At 37.7% G+C, this 20,367-nt stretch overlaps 2 protein-coding genes across 2 annotated transcripts in view; both read left to right on the top strand.

The window, feature by feature from the left end:
* Positions 1-20,367, top strand: part of pwn (calcium-binding EGF-like domain-containing protein pawn) — a 53,133-nt gene that overhangs the window by 23,904 nt on the left and 8,862 nt on the right. The window contains exons 2-11 of the mRNA XM_023159050.2: positions 5,223-5,551; positions 5,706-5,937; positions 8,737-8,895; positions 8,953-9,422; positions 9,992-10,466; positions 10,721-10,954; positions 11,067-11,239; positions 11,496-11,614; positions 11,785-12,049; positions 12,386-12,656. Coding sequence (XP_023014818.2) covers positions 5,223-5,551; positions 5,706-5,937; positions 8,737-8,895; positions 8,953-9,422; positions 9,992-10,466; positions 10,721-10,954; positions 11,067-11,239; positions 11,496-11,614; positions 11,785-12,049; positions 12,386-12,656 — 2,727 coding nt within the window. The remainder of the gene's footprint in view (positions 1-5,222; positions 5,552-5,705; positions 5,938-8,736; positions 8,896-8,952; positions 9,423-9,991; positions 10,467-10,720; positions 10,955-11,066; positions 11,240-11,495; positions 11,615-11,784; positions 12,050-12,385; positions 12,657-20,367) is intronic.
* Positions 15,602-20,293, top strand: LOC111504488 (tektin-3). The gene is made up of 6 exons (XM_023159051.2): positions 15,602-15,876; positions 16,224-16,571; positions 16,834-17,036; positions 19,028-19,254; positions 19,591-19,854; positions 19,956-20,293. The coding sequence occupies exons 1-6, from the start codon at positions 15,657-15,659 to the stop codon at positions 20,212-20,214; spliced, it is 1,521 nt and encodes a 506-aa protein (XP_023014819.1). The 5' UTR covers positions 15,602-15,656; the 3' UTR covers positions 20,215-20,293.

The raw sequence follows: 20,367 nt of genomic DNA, 5'->3' as shown, positions 1-20,367 counted from the left end.
ACATTTGTATGTACTATCAAAACAGATCATCATGAATTTAGGCTATGATGAACTTTTAATGGCACTCCTTAACCACGATTTATAACGGTACAAAAATCCTCATCGAAACCGAATACATAATATCCAAGATTAAGTGACCAATGACTATATTGATGTAATTGTCGTTCGACATTCCAATTCAGGAATTGGAGTACTTACGTTTTGGTTTTTATGAAATATTTTTTGTAGAGACGATTTCTTTGAAGCCAATACAATTTCGAAAGAAGTGGTTTGAAAGAATTAAACCAACAAAAAGCTCAGAAATATGTGAAAAACAAATTAGGGACCTATAATTATTTGAAGTCAGTACCAGCGGAGGCATAAATGCCTTTAGATAAATAGTTTTTCTAAAAACTGTCACAGTACTTGAAAAAAATTTTTAGCCCCTAATTTGTGTCATACCTAATTTCAATTCCGTGTAGGTATGGATTAAAATATCATTTGTAGGTGAGCTCAATTCGATTTTTGTCATTTTTATTGTTTTCCTACATAACATAGAATTTGACCAAGGTTTTTAGATATTTTGAACAATGTTTCGAGATATTTTGACCAAGATTTCGAGATGTTTTGACCAAGGTTTTGGGATTTTTCAACCAAAGTTTCGAGATGTTTCATCCAAAGTTTACAGATGTTTTGATCAAGGTTTTGAGATGTTCTTTGTTTTCCTATCTATGTACTTCGTATCGATAAGAGCTAGACCATCACGCGTTCATGTCTTGAAAATTACTGAACTGAATTTTATGACACTAGCACTGTTCCCCGAAGAGAAGTGACACAGAAAAGATGTCAAGATGTTTGGGCAAGATGTCGAGATATTTTACCAAGGTTTCGAGATGTTGTGACCAAGATTTCGAGATGTTTTGACGAAGGTTTTGAGATATTTTTTGTTTTCCACCTCTGTAGTTCATATCAATAAGCTAGACCATCACGCCTTGAAAATTATTGAACAAATTTTTATGACACTAGCACAGTTCCCTGAAGTGAAATAAGTCAGAAAAAATATCGAGATGTTTTGACCAAGGTCGAGATGTTTTGACGAAGGTTTTGAGATATTTTTTGTTTTCTACCTCTGTAGTTCGTATCAATAAACTAGACCATCACGCCTTGAAAATAATTGAACTAATTTTTATGACACTAGCACAGTTCCCTGAAGTGAAATGAGTCAGAAAAAATGTCAAGATGTTTTGACCAAGGTTTCGAGATGTTTTGACGAAGGTTTTGAGATATTTTTATTTTTTCCTACCTCTGTAGTTCGTATCAATAAGCTAGACCATCACGCCTATGTATTTGTTCATATCTTGAACAATATTGGACAAATTTGTATGACACTAGCACTGTTTTCTGAAGGAAAGTGTGTAAAATAACATGACACAATCCAACTAACAATTTCCGAGAAACGCACATAAATACTCCTATAAAGCACCTGTCTATTTGTTTTCAAGACTTAATAAATGATTATATGTATAAATATTATAAGTTTCAATGACATACACTTGTTGATCTTTTTTTTTTTTTGTTGAAATCGATACATTGTTGTTCGGTTTGTTATGAGTTATGAGTAAAGTGATGTCGTGTATTTCGTTTGTGACGACAGAAAGAGAAGTGAAAGTGTATTAGCATAACCCGATGGAAGTTTCTTTCTCAGGAAGATGATTCATAAGTCTTATACGTCAATGTGAAGAAATTTGTATCGACCAACTTTCAGTTTCACCTGAAAATAAAACGATGTATCCTGTTCATTTGAAGAACTAAATATATTATAAAAATGCCTGAACAATGTGCAGAGAGGTTATAAATGAATAACTATTGTCAATGACAATAATGTTATTGCAAATTACCTACGAAAACATGATCTACTTTCTTTTTATTACAGAATACCAGTTTTGTTGAACGCAAAGTTGTTCTGAATAAGGTATGACTTGCAGAACAGTTACAGAAACATATCTCCAAGACCTCTTCATTCTATAAATCGTCAAAATTCAGTTTGTCGAAGGAAATTCCTTCATAGTATTCTCATTTGCAACAGTAGTTTTTTAGTTTGTCTTTCGCTACTGTGTTTTGATCAGTTTTTGAATATTATAAAGATGCTACTAATGCAGTGCTATGTCTGAGCTTTTGGTACATGAGACAAATTATTTCAATATTTTCTTGCTGTAGTCTAGAAAAATTTAGTTGATCCTTCAGCAAATTGAAGAAAGTGATTTACAAATTCCATTTATCATCTAAATGGAAACCTAAAATTCCATTCTCCTCTACGGGCGGTATAGTATAAATGAGATTGGAAAGTAGCTATATCCGTTTCCTGGATCTTCCACTTGATTATTTTATTATGGTGAACAGATTATCATTGTGTTATTTGCAGAAATTGTTCATTTCCTTCGAATGGATCATCCAGATCAAGTAAATGAAGCAGGACAATCATGAGCCGAGAAGAGATCCCTGTGAAATGTCTTACACTTCATTTCCACTTCATCTTGAAAGTTTACAAAATCGCATAATATCTTAAAAGACACAAGAAACAATAATTTGAGTGAATTCATTGAAATCAATGAAGATAAAACCCCAGTCTCGGATATATCGACAGTATACAAGTTGACCTGTGGTTCTTGTCTGAAATTTTGTATCGGACAAACCGGAAGAACTCTTTCCAAAAGAATAAAAGAGCATAGAATCAGTTCTTTGAATCAAATTACGATTTCAACATTTGCAAGTGTTGGTCAGTTCTCTCATATTTTAGTAGAGTTAATATTGCCTTTGGCTGATTTTTTAAATTTGCAAACAAAATTGTGAAGAGCATAGTATGTCGTGAATAACGAAATAGCTCAAAACACTTTCCTTCATAGATTTTTTTCATGTTTACGCTAGTGTTAGAAAAAAAATGTAGTGAGTCTGATTTTTTTGGCACATTTGAATCAGAACCTTTGAATAATTAAATTACCTGGGATATTTTCTCAATTTACTTTCAGTTCAATAGTTATTCCTGTTCTTCTTGTGAGAGTTCACAATTTCCGATACTTATTTAATGAAATAGTAGACTCTAGTAGAAATGATAGTATATCCACTAATCTGTTCTTTAACTTCCTTACTGATTTTCCTCAATCAGTGGCATATTGCACCAAATATGAATGATCATAATAACTTCATGAAAAATAGTGAAACATCGTCTGAACTATATCTACGATCATTCTGATACTTTGAATCTTTCACGACGCAAACGGGATTACAAGTAGGAAATTTCATGAAGAACAAATTTTAATTGCGAAAAAATAACGGTACCAGAGTAATTTTCAAAAGGTCTCACATTTCTATTTTTCTCATTGTTTTTATTCATTTAGTATTGACAAAATATTTTAGTGATGTTTTTGTATCACAGATTTTGAGTTGTTGGAACCCAATTGAAAAAATAGCTCCAACAAATTATAACTGAATGCTTTCAAAAACAAAAAACCAGATATGAGGGAACAAGCAAATTACAGCGAACGACGCTATAACCCCCCTTTGGCAGTATGGTGCTTTGGATTACACATGCGCCTCAGGTGAGTATTTCTTCGATAGGCAGGCCCAGTCGGTAGTGGAAAGTGGTCCAGCCCACTTGGGTGGTAGGATCAGCGGAATTTAAATAAAGAATAACAATAATAAATCATTTAAATAGTAAACTGCTCATAATAGTTACTGGGAAGGTGAATCTAAATTGGAGCATTCCACTTTTTCATCTTCATCCAGGCCATTTTGGGTATGAAAAGCGCAAATAACCGATATCGAGTTGAAATTGCTCAGGAATTTCCATATAATTTGTTTCCAAAATATGTGGTTACTACCAGTCATGATTCTGAAGGATGCCATTGCCAGTTAACGATGTCTATCAAATTCCATCGTGAGGAAACAGTATGTTCTAATCATCTACAAGTGGGGGTTCGCGTGATTACCCAAACAATGCATTCTTCATTGAATATCATGAGCGATTGTGATGGTGCTTCCAAGATTTATGCATAAGAAGTAGATGGCCATTACCCTAAAGAATATTCAGTGGTCAAAAACGGCGTTCCACCCGATTCAAATTCAAAAATACCTAAACTGATGTCCAACACAGATGATGAAAGGAACTACATTATTCGACATAGGGCTGAATCCAGTGGAGTGGTCTACAGCAGAACAGTCTACAGAGTTTTCGTGTTATCGAGATACTGACGATTCCTTGACTGATTGGACTGCTCATCAAAAGGCAGCTGCAAATTTCTATGGATGTCTTTATTCCGCATGAACCACACAGCATTCACTATCATCCGTAGCTTGTGCTGTACTATTTGGAACCTTTGGTGTAGTAATGAATATTACTTTATTTCAATCCCATCACCACACCCGAAACGTGTTTCAATCACGAAGTGATCACCTTCAAGAGAAATATTAAACTCATTGGTGTTGGGATTGAACTCCAGTAATAATCATCCGTATCATTTTACTCTGCAGTTTCTCCAGGATGGAGATATTAGTCGATGCAATTTGTCTCCAAACGCCTGAAGCATACACCATGACAGTTTCGAAGGTCGTATTGCAAATTGAAACCTTGTTTTTGAAGTTGATTGTTGATTAAGAGACAGGGAGTCCTCTACCCTGACCCGAACTCGAGTAGTTTATGAAGAAGGCCTTCGTGCTAGACACGGTAGAAGGCCTTTGAAATGTCCAAGAGCTCTTTGATGGTGTTTTCAACCAGTCTCAGAACCTGTAACTCGGTGGAATGGCCCTGAAACCGGAAACCGAATGGCTCGTCAAGCAGAACATTTCGGTCCTCGACTTACAGGACGGCTCAGCCAGCTCAGCTGCTGGCGCAGCAGACTGATCGGGCGATGGTTCTGCGGAAACAGTGGATCCTGAGCCTGTTTCAGGATCATCAAGACGACAACATGCTTTCATCTTCTAGGGAAGTACCTAAGGGCCAGTGTATAATGTTCATGTTTATGATGTTCAGGAAACTTTTTGACCTTCGCGACTTTATTGTTCCCTTTCAGTTCCTCCGCAGAAGTTGGTCGTTGGTCGTGGTTCTTCCCTAGGAGGGTATCTTGGTCAATATTACCCCCCACAGCATCGTACGAGGCTTTGGTTGCGTAAATACGTTTTTGGAATTCAATATTGGAAGATAATACCGGTGTGTAAAAGCTGTCACATAATTGATTATTTTTTTACAGCACTAGACGACCCCTACTCCAACTCGTTCATATCACCAAATTCAGCAGAAATCCCTTTCGATGATGATGTCGAGTCAGGAGACAAAACGTCTGGTCCCAATGAAATCCTCCAGCCATCCTTACAGGAAACAACGGCACGCTTTGATGAATCCATTGAAACTTCCTCCTCAGTTGTAGCGAATAGAGTGCAAAGATCAGCTGATCCTATTTTATCAAAGACAGCTGCAACAGATGATCTTCTTATATTCAAAAACATTGAGGAGGCCTTGGACAGTAATGACGTGGAGTTGTCTGGGAGATTGGGGCATTTCATCCAACCTTCGAAAACAGTGAGTAAATTCATCAAACTATTCATTTGTTGAAGCATTTGTTCGAAGAACTTTAAACTCCTTGTTTGTTCTTTGTTTCTTGTTTTACTCGTATTTTTGTTTGACTTCTATGGATTTCTATATCGTTCCTCACCCCGTATAATCCGATTCTCAGGACCAGTACATTTCCAATGACGCCCACCAAACTTCCGATGATCATTCGGGGGAAGGTCATGGGGCTCCGCATCAGGCCAGATCACTGCCTTTGCAGGAGTCCCAAGAAATCACCCCCAGTGCGACAATGACGACGACGAATTTTGCTTCCCAATTTCCCCCACTCGACAGAGGACGACAGGCGAACCCTGATATCCAGGACATCATAACGGGTTTGGTGAAGCTGTTGAATGGTAAGTGTTGATTCCACACCACATCATTCGAATAACAATAATAATAATAATAATGATTTATTTTCCATTTGACATCTGACAATTGAATAGGGTTCGTCTAAAGAGGCAAACTGAAAGCAAAATAAAAATAGTTGAACACTATGACTCAACGAACAAACAATTAAACTGGGCAAGAGAACCGGCATAGGAAAAATCAGTTCCGGAAAAATTAATCTATGGAATAGAAACATTTGGCCACCATGATTTTTTTTAAATGTTTTTGAAACTGAAAATGGTTTCAGAACCTTTTATCTATTTCGGTAGTAAATTAAACAGTCGTGGAGCCGTAGCTCTACGTGAAATCCAATGTAATTGTGTATTACTGAGTGGAATTTGGAAGTCATTTTTTTGGCGTATGTTGAATCTATGAAAAAATTAGCAAAATAACTATAATTTTTTATATGAATACAAACAGAACTATAATTTTTTAATAAATTGATGGATGTAGCCGTTACTACGTGGTAAGAAATTATAATGAAGGAAAGAGAAATGAAACTGAGAGACGATATTGATTGAATTTATCAGAAATGATATTGTTTTTACAGTGTTCCTGACAAGTGATTTGCTCTGAGTCAGTCAGCGACATTCTAAATAACAGTAGAACACTTATGGACCAGTAACTTATCGGATTTATCGAAAATACTGATTGAAGTGTCATCAGCGTACATAGTAAAACAGGACTGAATTGGTAATTTGTTCAAATCATTCACGTATAAAATGAACAAAGTCGGTCCTGAAACTGACCCATGGGGAAGTCCAATGGTGACCTTCTGTACCGAGGAAGTTGTCATCAAACATGGAAGAAGATTAAAAAAGTAATATTGATTGATGTTCTCATTCTGAAAATCACTTATCAGACATTAATTTGAAAAATTTGTCGTCTTCAGAAGAACGATAGAAACAAATGTTTGAAAACAAAAAGGCGGTAGGAAAAGACGAAATTAAAGCAGAACTGCTAAAATGATCCTTTAGTTTTTATTATTAATAAATGTATATTACTTGGTGTGTGGCCCGAGTCATTCAAAACTGCAGTAGTGACTCCTATCCATAAAAAAGGAGATAAAACTGAAATCCCAAACTATAGACCAATCTCGCTTATCACCCATCTGTCAAAAATTTTCGAAAAATTGCTGAAGAAGATAATAAACTCATTTATAAGCAAATACGATTGATTTCGGATAGACAATTTGGCTTCAAAGAAAAAACTCCAACCGAACACGCGATTCTTGAACTGACAGAATTGATACATAAATCCTTGGAGAAAGGAAAACCTTTTTTATGTCTATTTATAGACCTAACGAAGGCTTTCGATACTGTCGATCATCAACTACTCCTACAAACTTTAGAAAATAATGGTTTCAGAGGGAACTGCCAAACGCTTTTTGAAAGCTATCTTCGAAATATAATGCAAGTTGTGCGAATTGCCGATACAATTAGCAATCAAAAACAAATAGAATGTGGAGTCCCACAAGGTACGGTACTGGGTCCTCTGCTTTCCAATTCATATCTAAATTAATTATTCAATTTGGACAGCGTTGGGAAAATAATTGGATACGCAGACGATACTGCGATATTCTATGAGGTAGACACTTGGCTTGATTTGAAAAAGAAAGTTGAAACAGATTTCCACTTGCTCAAAAAATGGTTTGACCAAAGGCTCCTGGCAGTGAATCTGGAAAAAACTAATTTTCTTCCTTTTAGATAGATTCCCTGAGAGAAATCAAATACTCGGGCTTCTACACCGTACCTTACAGAATAAAAAATTCTCATTCCAAACCAATATTCAAAAAACAAATAAGAAAACACATTCTCGAAAAAGATAGACAATTTGAAAAAAATCTTTTAGAGTCAAATACGTTAGTGTTAGTCAAATTTATCCCAAAAGTGTATCATATTTTATTGTAAGTAGCATAATCTTATCCATATTGCCTAAGATTTCATCTATTTGTACATTAATATTTTATTCTTATAGAACGTGTAATATTTGTCTAAGGTTTTATATATTTTTCTTACTTTTTGTTTGTCTAGTATTTAATCGGCCTATTTTACCTCAAGCCGAAATATAATTTGCTTAATTGTAACACCAAATTCACAAAATTTGAAGAAATGTTTTGTAGTTTCTACTCCATGAAGTCCCTACTTACTTTTATACAAATATTTATGTACTTACATATTCTTTATAACTTCTTGCGAAACAAGAGCTCTGCTCTTATCGCCAAACAACTTTGTTCACATATTTTGTTTTAATTGTACTCTAATCTGTATACATTGTGAATAAAGTCATTATTATTATTAGTATGGTAGAATCATCCACTTTTCTGGCCAATTTATCATTTTGAAGTATTCTTCTGAAGCAGATATCAAATTTCACCACTAATCTTAAACAATATCTGTATCTGTAGAGTAGGGACGGTCATCGTTCATCCTGTCCTTTAAAGGAAGTTGGACAGGTCACTAGGAGAATACGATTCATTTAAAATTACTGATGCTTTAGGCTCTCGCAAAGGCGAGAATCAAATTTTAGCACCATCTTCATTATAACCTGTATTTCAAGGAAATAAAATGATTGTCATTGATCCTCAACTGAAGGAAACGAGTCCTGTTATTTCGTATCAAATGAAGCTTGTTCTGTGCTGTTGTTAGAAGCAACAGCAACATTCATAATTCAATTCATATACTATGACAGCTATTCTCTTCAAAGGCATTTTTGACATGTTGCGACTCCTATAAATCCCATTTCATGTTTCACACTCGTTTTAGGTAATGTGAATGTGCAGGCAAACACAGGTCCTGGACTAGGAAGGCCTCTACGACCATTATCAACGAGAATAAATAATAGAGGACCACCAAGGATAACAGACTTGCCTGCTCTACCACCAGACTTTGACGTTCCAGCTCCTCTACCACCTCCACCACTAGGTAATAATCCTTCGAATCCATCGAATCAAGTTCTTTAATATCTTCATTCTTTTCAAGGACAAATGCCTCCACCTCTAACTCCCACAAGGATGCCAACACCCTACCCATTCGATGTGCCGGTGCCCAACATGTCACCAATTCGACCATTCACTGGTCCAGGAACCAGCATCCCCATTTCCGACCACAGCAACAAAAGGCCCGGGTTCTACAGACCTCCAACTCTCCCTCCTTGGAAACGCAGGAGGCCTCCCAATAGAAGGCCTCCCCCGTATAAAACGATGCCTTCTTACTCTTCTGATATGATTAGTTTGACCTCCGAGAAACCTATGGATGATATCTTGACCCTGGATATGGGGACGCATCTTTCTGCTACCGGGGAAGAGGGAGCCGGCATGGAGGAGGGCAGTTTGGGAGACCAGGTGGGGGAGAGGAATTCTACAGAAGTCGTGGATACGACTACGGATGCTGTTGCAGATACTTCGGAGATAGATAAAGAGATATCGGATTTTGAGAAAAATAAGGAAAAGGTGAGTGTTGAAGTATTTGTATTTCGAACTTATTTTTGGATGAGGATCTGGAGAAGTGATCAGTTTCATCACAATCCTCTTCATTCTTCCAAATAGCATATTACAGAAATTCTGTACATTTTTAGACGAGATTGATGGTCAAGAGTGTTTGGCCTAGGTACCAATTTCTTTCTGAAGTTCGTTTTTCTGTAGCAGAGACATATAGACCTCATGTATCCATACTTTCCTTGGTTTACTTCTATTTCCCTTTCGGACTCCATTCTGTAGACTTTTATATTCTCCGATTTCTGCTCTTTCTTCCAATACTTTTGCGGTTTTTGGTTTTCATTTTTCTTCTGACATCTTCATCTGGAGTTATATGGATTTCCTATTCATCTCTGTCTCTACATACATCATAATTTATACCACAGATTTTCTCTGTTTTTAATTTTGATTCTGACAGACTCTGTTTTTACTTGATGTTCTTTTCGGTCATTGTGATTCACAACTTCTTCTATTTTTAGTTTTTTCATGTGAACACTCTGTTAGTGTAAAATTGAAATTCAAACCAGTTTTCTGACTTTTCGCAGGTATCTAAACTAGACAAGTACACTAGCAAAACAACTATAGTGACACCGACTTTCAACACTGAAGCGAAAACAGAAGATCCCGCTATAACAAAGGAATCCAATCCATCGCTTTCTGAAGAAACGGAACTGCCTGTTACTTCCACTCATGAAGCAGAATCTACCTCTTCAACCACCACCTCTTCCCCTGTTGAAGAAAACTCAGCTCAGTCTGCAACTGGAACGTTTTCCAGTGGATTCAGCTCGAACATACTCAATACTTCCTTCGTGAATACTACTAGCACAGACAGCAGTTCTGGGATTCCCTTGCTGGAGTCTTCTATTCAAGAAGTTGTTCAAACTATGAAAGAGGATCTACTGGGGGAAAGCACTAGTCTTGCTAGTACTGAAACTGAGAAACTGCCAGAGATGAGTTCTACGTCGGAAAGTGGTCGTATTTCCACTCTTGGTGGTGTGTCATCTCAAAGCAGCTCTACAGGTACAGTTGTAAAACTGTTCAGTTAAAATATCACTATTCAGTGTTTTTTAATGAATAGTTTGACAAAATAATGTTTCCAAATCAAGAAGAGGTTTCAATGTACTCAAAATGTGTATATAATCACTTCTAAGACCAAACCACTCACTCCTCTTCCTTTGATTCTCTATATGTATACATTCTTGATGTAATCGTTGCTTTATGTGAAGCAGATGAAAAATGATATGCCGAGCCTTGCCTACTATGAATTATTTCAGCCACTTCTTCGTCACATGACGCGTCGACCACCTCAAGCTTCCCCTACTACCAATACCGACCTAGACCTGGCATAGTACTGGACGATACAGAATACAAACCTGGAGGAATTCATCGGCAACCCATAGTCACCAGACCTGTTATAGGACAAATCGGAGACATTTTCGACATAACGGTTTCAGCCATTCAGGGTCCGGGATCTTCTGCTGGTCAGGGTAAACCGTACGTTATACCAGGTCTGTATTCATATATTTTGAAGTACTCTGATAGAATTTGTTGATTTTTGTGATATATACTGGAGCACTGTGGGACTATCTATGAATTGCTTCAGCGTATCTTAATTTCCAGTTGATATCGAACAAGTTCACATGGATACCAAACCTGATGTCATCACCAGTTCAATAGGGGACGAAGGATTCGTTTCAATCGATGGAAAACGAACGTATTTGAATCTCTTTGGGGATGCTACACCTTCCACATCTCTAGGGGCTATGATTGAGCCTACTACTGCGAAAAACCAGGTAACTATGAATTCGATTATTCATGAACGACTGCATGGACACCAATATGTCTTGACACAATAATATCGTCGGAATTTCAAAGGCTGCCTCTCAAAAACTTGGAATAAGTTTGTGGAGATCAAATCGTTGAGGTGTAGTTTTTGAAATTACTATGGATCTTCGTCAAGTAACGGCTGAATCAATCAAAAAAAAAATGCTTGTAATTTGTCCTTGAAAAATGATTTAAGGTTATTTCCATAATTACTATTTTTTTTAGGTTTCCGGTACAGCTTATTCTGTTGTTGAAAACGAGAAAATCAAGAAGCATGCATCAATAAAGCCCACCGTTCGAAGACCTTTGTACGGCAGACCTAGGCCTAGCCAACCTCCAGTAAGGTAAGAATAAGATTCCACAAGGATTTTTCGGCAGATCCAATGAAAATAATTGAATTAAACGATCACCAAGAGTTCATTTTCTCCTACTAAATTACATGGTCTCCGAATATTAATATATCATCAATGTTAACACGATTCAACCTTATATTCTCGAACTACTTCCCTTCCAGAATCGACACCTGCATAGTTGGAGATGATACAACATGTGACTCCTCTCAACATGAGATTTGCAAAACAGAATTAGGAGTCAGCGCCTGTCACTGCAGACCTGGCACCGCTAGAAGAAAGCACAGGGACCCTTGTAGAAAAATTGTGTCGATCCTTCTGTCATTGAGGGTTGATAAACTATACGATAGAAAGGTGGTTTGGGCAAACGAACTTGGAGATCAAAACAGCGACAGCTATCTGCAGCTGTCCTACGAAGCTGAGAGGGCGGTAAGTCATTGAAAGATTGAATGAATAAAAAGAACATAATTGTTGATGCTGGATTGATAATTCTTAGATCTTACTAGAAATAAAGAAAAGTGAAGATACTTAAGTTTCAACTACAAATATAATTGTGAACCATAAGCATAATAGTACTGTGAGTAACAAAGAAGGTATAGACTGAAATGTAGGGGCCCCAACACCGACCCTTGTGGTACTTTTTCATCAACTTTCAAAAACGGGAGCTGCACTTTCAAAAAGTTGACTCAGCAACTTCAATCTTCAAGTCACTTGGGACTGGTTATCAGGTCAGCTAACATTTTTAATATGTCCCCCTATTTTCAGTTGGAATCCGCCATGTCCATGACCCCCTTCAGCGATGAATTCCTTGCCGCCAAAGTGAACGGGATATACAGAGGCGACAGATCTCAAGGCCAAGCGGGAGTTTTCGTCAACCTCACCCTGCAGATGGACGAGAACGCCGATACGTCGAGACCGACAGTCAGAGGCGATATTCAGCGCCACCTGCTGGGAGTTATACAACGGAGGAGTAACAATGTCGGAGAAAGTGCTTTGTGGGTCGACAGTCCTCCTGGATCGGTCTCCAACTTGCAAGGTGAGTACAGCAGAGGGGATTCGATTAGTGGATGAAAATCACTAAAATATATCAAATCAAATATTTTGATCTTCATTAAAAACATAAGTGTGTGCTTTATACCCCATACATTCATCGTCTTTGCTGGACGCATCTCGTTTTCGAATGTATATCTTAACAGAGAACAGTGGTTTATATCGTAGTGAATCTCCAGCTTCTACCTCTTCATATGCTTGACAAGTCAATTTCCCCTCTAGAAATCTTCCTTACCCGAATTCTCGGAATCCACAAACAATTTTCTGTTAAAACCGCACTCACAAAAATGTTTCAACCGTCCCTAACCCCACTTTTGGTACAATATAGTTAATAGTTACGGCAGTAATAATAACACATTAAAAATAGACAGTATTCCTTATTCCACAAGCGTCATGATAATCACAACCACAAACTCAATACATTCACTCAAACATAATAGATAATATATGCGGTAATGTCAGAAGAAAAATACTTACTTTTGTGTTTTAAAAAACAATATGGCGGCCTACACCCAACGAATACAGGGGGAAGCGGTGCGGCAGTGAATTCGGATCTGTAGCCGCTTCATTTCCCCCTTGCACCCCTCGTAACCGTTCACGAGATTTTGCTATATTTCGACCGTTCTTTGTTTCAACTATACCCAGTCTGTCCTACATCCTTCATCGTTTTTTCACAGCAATTAGATTCGAGCAGAGTGAATTGGCAATGTGTCTCCTTGTCGTTATAATCTATATGCACTTTCAAATCACAGTGGGACTACTACAACGGGCATTACACAGCATATTGCAGACACCCATATAGTGGCACGTGGCATGAATACAACGATTCACACGTGTTTCCAATTTCGCCAAAATCACTTGTGAGCGATGAGGTATATGTTCTCTTTTATGAGGAGGGAAAGAAGCAGCGCCTTTGAGGTGATTTTTTTTATTTCCTTTCTTTGATATACTTGTATCATTGGCATTAATGCCATGAGCAAAGTAAGTACACGAGATATTTGTTTTTCTATTCCACAAATATTCTGATGAACTTTGGGCCACTTAGTTACAAGTCAACACAACAACTCGTTTGTTATTTTGAAAAACATTTTGGGGTTTGAGGATTTTAGCTGCGACCTCCATATTTTTATCCAGATTTTCTATAAGCTCAATGACGCAGGATGGTTGAGTATGTATAACAGACGCAAATTATACGCTCTCACTTTTTACTATAAAATACTACAATTAAAAAATCCTGAATATTTATATAGAAAAGTTATATATAGGGCAGACGTGCAAAACTTCAAACTTCGGAGAAAAAATATGACCCATATTCCTGCACACAATAAAGAAATTTATAAAAGATCATTTACCTACCAGATATCTCTTCACGGCAATCTTCTGGATGTTTCCGAAATATCTTCAATTCACACTTTCAAAAAACATGCCAGAAACATTTGTTTGATTAGCAATGGAACACGTTTTTTTAGAATATTTTTTTAGGATATAAACAGAACTCAAATTATATTTAAGTTCTGTTTATATCCTGGTGTAACTATAGCCTCGCGGTAGGCACTGCACCTGACTAAGGTGTTGAAGACACCATCCTGGCAAGCCATGATGAACCCCTCAGTTTCCGACTTCAGCCAACTCGACCTGAGGAAAGCGGAAGTCAGGCGCTTTGATAAGCCAAGGTCTCCAATGTTATTGAAGAAGACCCCATGCATTGGCTTATCCTTGTGTTTCCACAGAAGTGAGGTGATCTCTGCGGCTTTTATATGAGCTTTTTGCTGAACGTGTTCCAACTCGGTGACAGAGTTGTGGTCACCTCGTTCAGTGTCGAAAACTAAACCGAGTTCATCAGCTGCTCGGGCAGCTGCTCTAAAGAGAAATGCTCCATGGACGACTTTACAGGCTATATCCAGTACCATTATGTCCCGTAGACACTTCCTGTTGTCGGGGAAAGTGCGACTGTGAAACGGACGATTTGGGATGCAAACTCCTATAGAGATGCATCACTTTTCAGGTCTTTACGTCGAGTTGATACAGCTCCTCCCAAACCCACTTCACTACTCCAAACGAGTAGAGTGAGATTGGAACGGCAAGCATATTTGTTGCAGCAACTTTGTTTTTCCCCGACAGTTCCAATGACCAGATCCGTCGAAGTTTGTGCTGATACTTGCCGCGTAGAGAGTTCTTCACTGTTGTTACCTCTTGTGAGTGGCGTTGTTCCACCCCGAGGTGAGTATACGTCTCCCCGGCATCCAAATGGTGTAGGATGCTTCCATCTACGAACTGTACACCCCCTCCGTAGTCCCCGTATCGTCCTCTTTTGAGATGGACCATTGCACATTTGTTTATCCTGAATTTCATACCAATAGCATGCGTGTACTCTTCCACCACCCTCAAGGACTGATGGAGATCCTTCTCTCCAGAGGCAGAGTTTAAGATCATCCATATAAAACAAATGGGTGACCTTGTGCCTCCGATTTCCAAGGGTGCTACCCTCGAGTATTTCTGAGCGCAACGGATAATGGCAATAGTGAGATGCAGAAGAGAAGGGAACTGAGGGAATCGTCCTGAAATACACCCCTTCTGAAAAGTGACACACCCTGTTTGTACTCTGGCCAATCCAGAGCAATGAGAACAGTTTTGCGGTATTCCTGTTCAACCTCATTAGGGAGGAGATATCTTTCTTTTTTGGAATTGTCACGGGAATGTTTTTCATAGTTAGTGCAAAGAATTATAGTCGAGTATATTCCAGTATTCATTTTCCAAAATTGAATTGGCAGATGAAGCACCGGAAAATCACAAGGTAAGTTCAATCAACCATCAATTCTCACACATCATTCATTCAACTTCAACAAAAATATTCATCTTTTGTTAAGTGTTCGGGAAATATGAAACAAAAATGAAAAACCCCCTGCATATCTGTCACCAAGTCAACGTCAGGTATGACAATTATCCGTCAGAATGACACTGATGTTCATTTAATCAAATTTTTGAAATGCCAGAGGTGAGTGAAACCGTTTTTTATTCCCAACTGCAACCATGGAGCACGGTAGCTGCCACCCCTTGCATGGAACAGGTTGCAGGCCCCCCCATGCCCGTCAGATTGGGGCAGTACTATCAGACGCCAAAGCCCCACCCCTGGAGGCCTACGATGGGGTACGAAAACATAGAGGTGACACCACTCCCTAGTCAGCATGCTACAAATGCAGTGATTGGTAAATATTTCTTAGCATAGTTGGTTTGTAGCGGGGTTTAGATTGTGCTTGCTGGTTTGCACCAGTGAAAGTCAAAAAGGACTGAAATCTTAACTGATTCACACGAAAATGGCGATTATTATAAACTTCAGTTTAAGTTATAGCCGAATTCAAACGCTGATTCAGCAGTGATACATTCAATGAACATTGTTTATAGAAATCTAAACAAGCTTTTCAGGAGATGAAGAAAACATGAGACGTGTTTTCATCATATCCTGAAGAGGCCAACTCGATTGGTGAATCGCGCTCGTTTTAGAAGGAACCGAACATTTTTGACCACCCCACTAACCCATACCTACCCTACTTAGATCCCTGTTACACCCCGTACGGCATGGCCACACAACCGCTGAAGTTCCCCAACTTGGTAACCGGCTTCGAGAGAAATCCTGCCCATGCAGCTAGAGCAGCTCTCTACACCAGGTACACCCCTCTGGAGTGGATGCAGAACAACCTGCGCTTCTACAACGAGGCCGATACGGGGAGGAACTATTCGGAAAGGCTGAGGGGGGATTTCGTGAGAGTGATGAGGGAAACGGACGAAACGACGACTCAGGGACAGAGAGAGTCCGGGAGGAGGCTCGGGGAGAGGATAACGGATACTACGTTTTGGAGGAATGAGGTTAGGACGGAGTTGGAGAGGTTGTTGATTGAAGCAGGTTTGTTGAAAGGTTTTTGTTGATCAATGTGCAAAAGAAGATGCAGAATTCTGCAACCCACATATTTCAAGTGGGAGTGTACCATTCAATTGTTATTTCCACTACTCAGTTTATTTAAATTGTTCCCAAACTCATATTTCAATTTCCCACTTTTCCATGAATTATTTTGAGTTTTTCCAACATTCCCAACTTGAGATAAAATAATGGTATGATTCGTAATGATTGGGAAACCTTTTCCATACTTTTCATTGATTTTCTTCAGCTTCCCTTCAAGATGCCAGAAGAGCAATCAAGAAAGCAGTGAACGACATTGAAGGACCCCTCCATATTGCCCAAGAATGCCTTTATCATCGAGAAAAACGACAAGGGGTAGATCTAGTGCACGATATTGCTGAGCAGTCACTTCTTAGAGAAATTGAGATTTTTCGAAACAACCAGAAGCGCCTCAAGTGTCTCTACAACAAGGTATCAAGCCCAGTTTTCTATAATCCTTAGAAAATGGTAGCACACGTTTCAATCAAACAGTCTTAGAACAGCAGTCAAAGTCAAAAATTCAAATTCAGAGTTGAAATTCAGTTATTTGAGACTGATGTCAAAGTATGAATCAAAATTACTGGAAAATCTCTAAATGTCCTTCACAGAACGATTTTATAGAAGAATCAACACGATTTCTAAAAAATGTACATATATAAGTCGATGACAGAAATCTAAATGACTTGAAATACTCAAATATATTTCACAGAACAATTTTTACAAAATAATTAAAACCGTTTTTGAAAAATCTATACATATTCAAGTCAATAGCAAAAGCATAAGTTTCACCAGTGTTGAAAGAGTAGTCAAAGTCAAAAAGTTAAAGTCAAAACTCAGTTCTTCAAGACTGATACTTAAGTATTATTCAAAATACATCTGCAAATATACTTCACAGAACAATTTTTACAAAATAATTAAAACCGTTTTTGAAAAATCTATACATATTCAAGTCAATAGCAAAAGCATAAGTTTCACCAGTGTTGAAAGAGTAGTCAAAGTCAAAAAGTTAAAGTCAAAACTCAGTTCTTCAAGACTGATACTTAAGTATTATTCAAAATACATCTGCAAATATACTTCACAGAACAATTTTTACAAAATAATTAAAACAGTTTGAAAAATCTATACATATTTAAGTCAATGGCAAAAGCATAAGGTTCACCAGTGTTGAAAGAGTAGTCAAAGTGAAACAGTCAAAGTCAAAACTCAGTTCTTCAAGACTGATACTTAAGTATTATTCAAAATACATCTGCAAATATACTTCACAGAACGATTTTTACTAAAAAATTAAAACAGTTTGAAAAATCTATACATATTTAAGTCAATGGCAAAAGCATAAGCTTCACCAGTGTTGAAAGAGTGGTCAAAGTCAAAGTCAAAACTGAGTTCTTCAAGACTGATATTGAAGTATTATTCAAAATACATCTGCAAATATACTTCACAGAACATTTTTACAAAATAATTAAAACAGTTTAGAAAATCTATACATATTCAAGTCAATGGCAAAGGCATAAGTTTCACCAGTGTTGAAAGAGTAGTCAAAGTCAAAAAGTCAAAGTCAAAACTCAGTTCTTTAAGACTGATATTAAAGTATCATTCTGAATACATCTGCAAATATACTTCAAAGAACAATTTTTACAAAATAATTGAAACAGTTTGGAAAATCTATACATATTTAAGTCAATGGCCATTGTATAAGTTTAACCACCGTTGAAAGAGAAGTCAAAGTCAAAAATTCAAAGTCAGAGGCAAAATTCAGTTCTTTAAGATTGATTTTGAAGTATTATTCAAAATACATCACATATACTTCACAGAACGATTTTTACAAAAGAGTTAGAACAATATCTAGGAAAAATATATGTATAACTAAGTCGATGACAGAAGTATACGTTTAAGTCAAACAGTGTTTGAACAGAAGTCAAAGTCAAAAATTTATAGTCAGAGTCAAAATTCAGTTATTCAATAATTGTATAGAACTGGCCGATACTTGATGAAAATCTTAATTAAAATTAATCAATAAAGTTTATTGTATGATTTTCCCCATAGAGAGTTTTATAAAAACACTTTATAGTGTCAAAGTAGTAGTGATACTTGTAGTTGACGGTAGGCCATACAATACAAAATCTAATAGAGAGAAATACAATGTAGAATTAGTAACAATTCAAAGTCAAAATAAGTCAGAGTCAAGGATATACATAGTAATATTAAATGAAGTCAAAACAAAGTCGAAGTCAATTTTGACACACAATTACAGTTCAAATAAAGAAGAAGTAACTGTTGGATATGGATTCAAAGTAGAGTCAAACATAATTTTTGTATAAACTGCTGTTGGACTAAAGAACTGATGATGTAACCCTTAGTGATTCTGGTTATCTCGATTTCTATGAATATATACCGTTTTGTTAACCTTCAACACTATTATAAAGGTCCAAGACCAAATGAGCAACAACAGGGCTGCTCAGAACGAGTTAGAGACAGACGTTCAGAGCAAAGATTCTGCTCTCGGCATCGACAACATGTGTCATCAGCTCAACAACACTTCCAAAGGCATCAACTACTATGGCGGCATCGAAAAATTTGATCCTACTGTAAGCACGACAGTCACGTGGGCAACGAACAGCAACAGAATCGTACAGAGATCACAGTCAGAAAGGTGAATTACCACACTTCTATACAGGGTTTAACTGAATAAGTGTACACTTATTTAGTCACACCCTGTACTTATTGCAATTTGAAAATAAGCATTCCCCTACGTGTATAGTATATGCGAAGTCAGTTCGAATGGCATAAAAATTAAATAGTTACTGAACGTCGGCAGTTCCTTTGTATGCCATGGGCGGCGTGGACCTCATACGAGGTCTGATTAATATGTGAGAGGTATCAACTAGTTTCCAGATACATACGTTTTCTATTCAGCTGTCCGAAGTGGCTTTGTATAGACTAGATATTGTCGAAGGTTTCTGAAGGAGTTTCTCTGAATTTTGTTTAGGGGCAAGTCTGCTCAGATGCGTTCGGATATCGAAAACCTCATGAACACCTGCTCCCAAGAAGTCTGGGATGCGTGGAGCAACACCAACAATGCTTTAGCTCGTAGAAGTGCAGAAACTCTGGAGGCGAAGAGCAAGCTACAAATGTACCTGCAAAAGATTCAGCAAGAGCTGTTCACTCTGGAGAAGAACATCGAGCTGTTGAAGAAGGCAATTTTGGATAAGAGCGACCCGATGAAGGTCGCTCATACTCGCTTGGAGGCCAGGTAGATTGTTAGTAGGGCAGTGTTGGATTTATTGAACTGGTGACAAAAAAATGGTTGAGAAACCTTGACCAACCTTTTTCTAAATTCTTTTTTGATTCAAGGACTCACCGCAAGGAAGTGGAGCTCTGCAGAGATAGTGCCCAAGATCGATTGGTTAATGAGGTCAGAGACCTCCAGGATAACATTGAAACACTCCATAGGAAGCTACAAGAGGCCGAAGCTCAGCATCAACAGCTGTTGAAGACGAGGGCAAATCTGGAAAGCGACCTGCACAACAAAGTCAACGCTCTCTTCATCGACAGGGAGAAGTGTATGGGATTGAGGCGGTCTTTCCCCATCACAGCTACCATCAAATACTGAAATACTGAAGTGAATTTGGTGGTTGTTTCTGTTTGCTGGCAATAAATCTCAGTGTAGTTAATAAATGACTTCAACAAGCTGTTGTTTTTTATTTACTTCTCGATTTAGCAGTTGTGTAATGATTTGGAGTAACAAGTAACGATTTTTTTCCAG

Source organism: Leptinotarsa decemlineata, unplaced genomic scaffold, assembly GCF_025532065.1.
Source record: "Leptinotarsa decemlineata unplaced genomic scaffold, Ldec_3_MD MMD2_tig00026282_RagTag_RagTag, whole genome shotgun sequence".
Lineage (NCBI taxonomy): Eukaryota > Metazoa > Arthropoda > Insecta > Coleoptera > Chrysomelidae > Leptinotarsa > Leptinotarsa decemlineata.
The sequence above is the reverse complement of the archived record's forward strand: the minus strand, read 5'-3'. Positions and strand labels throughout refer to the sequence as shown.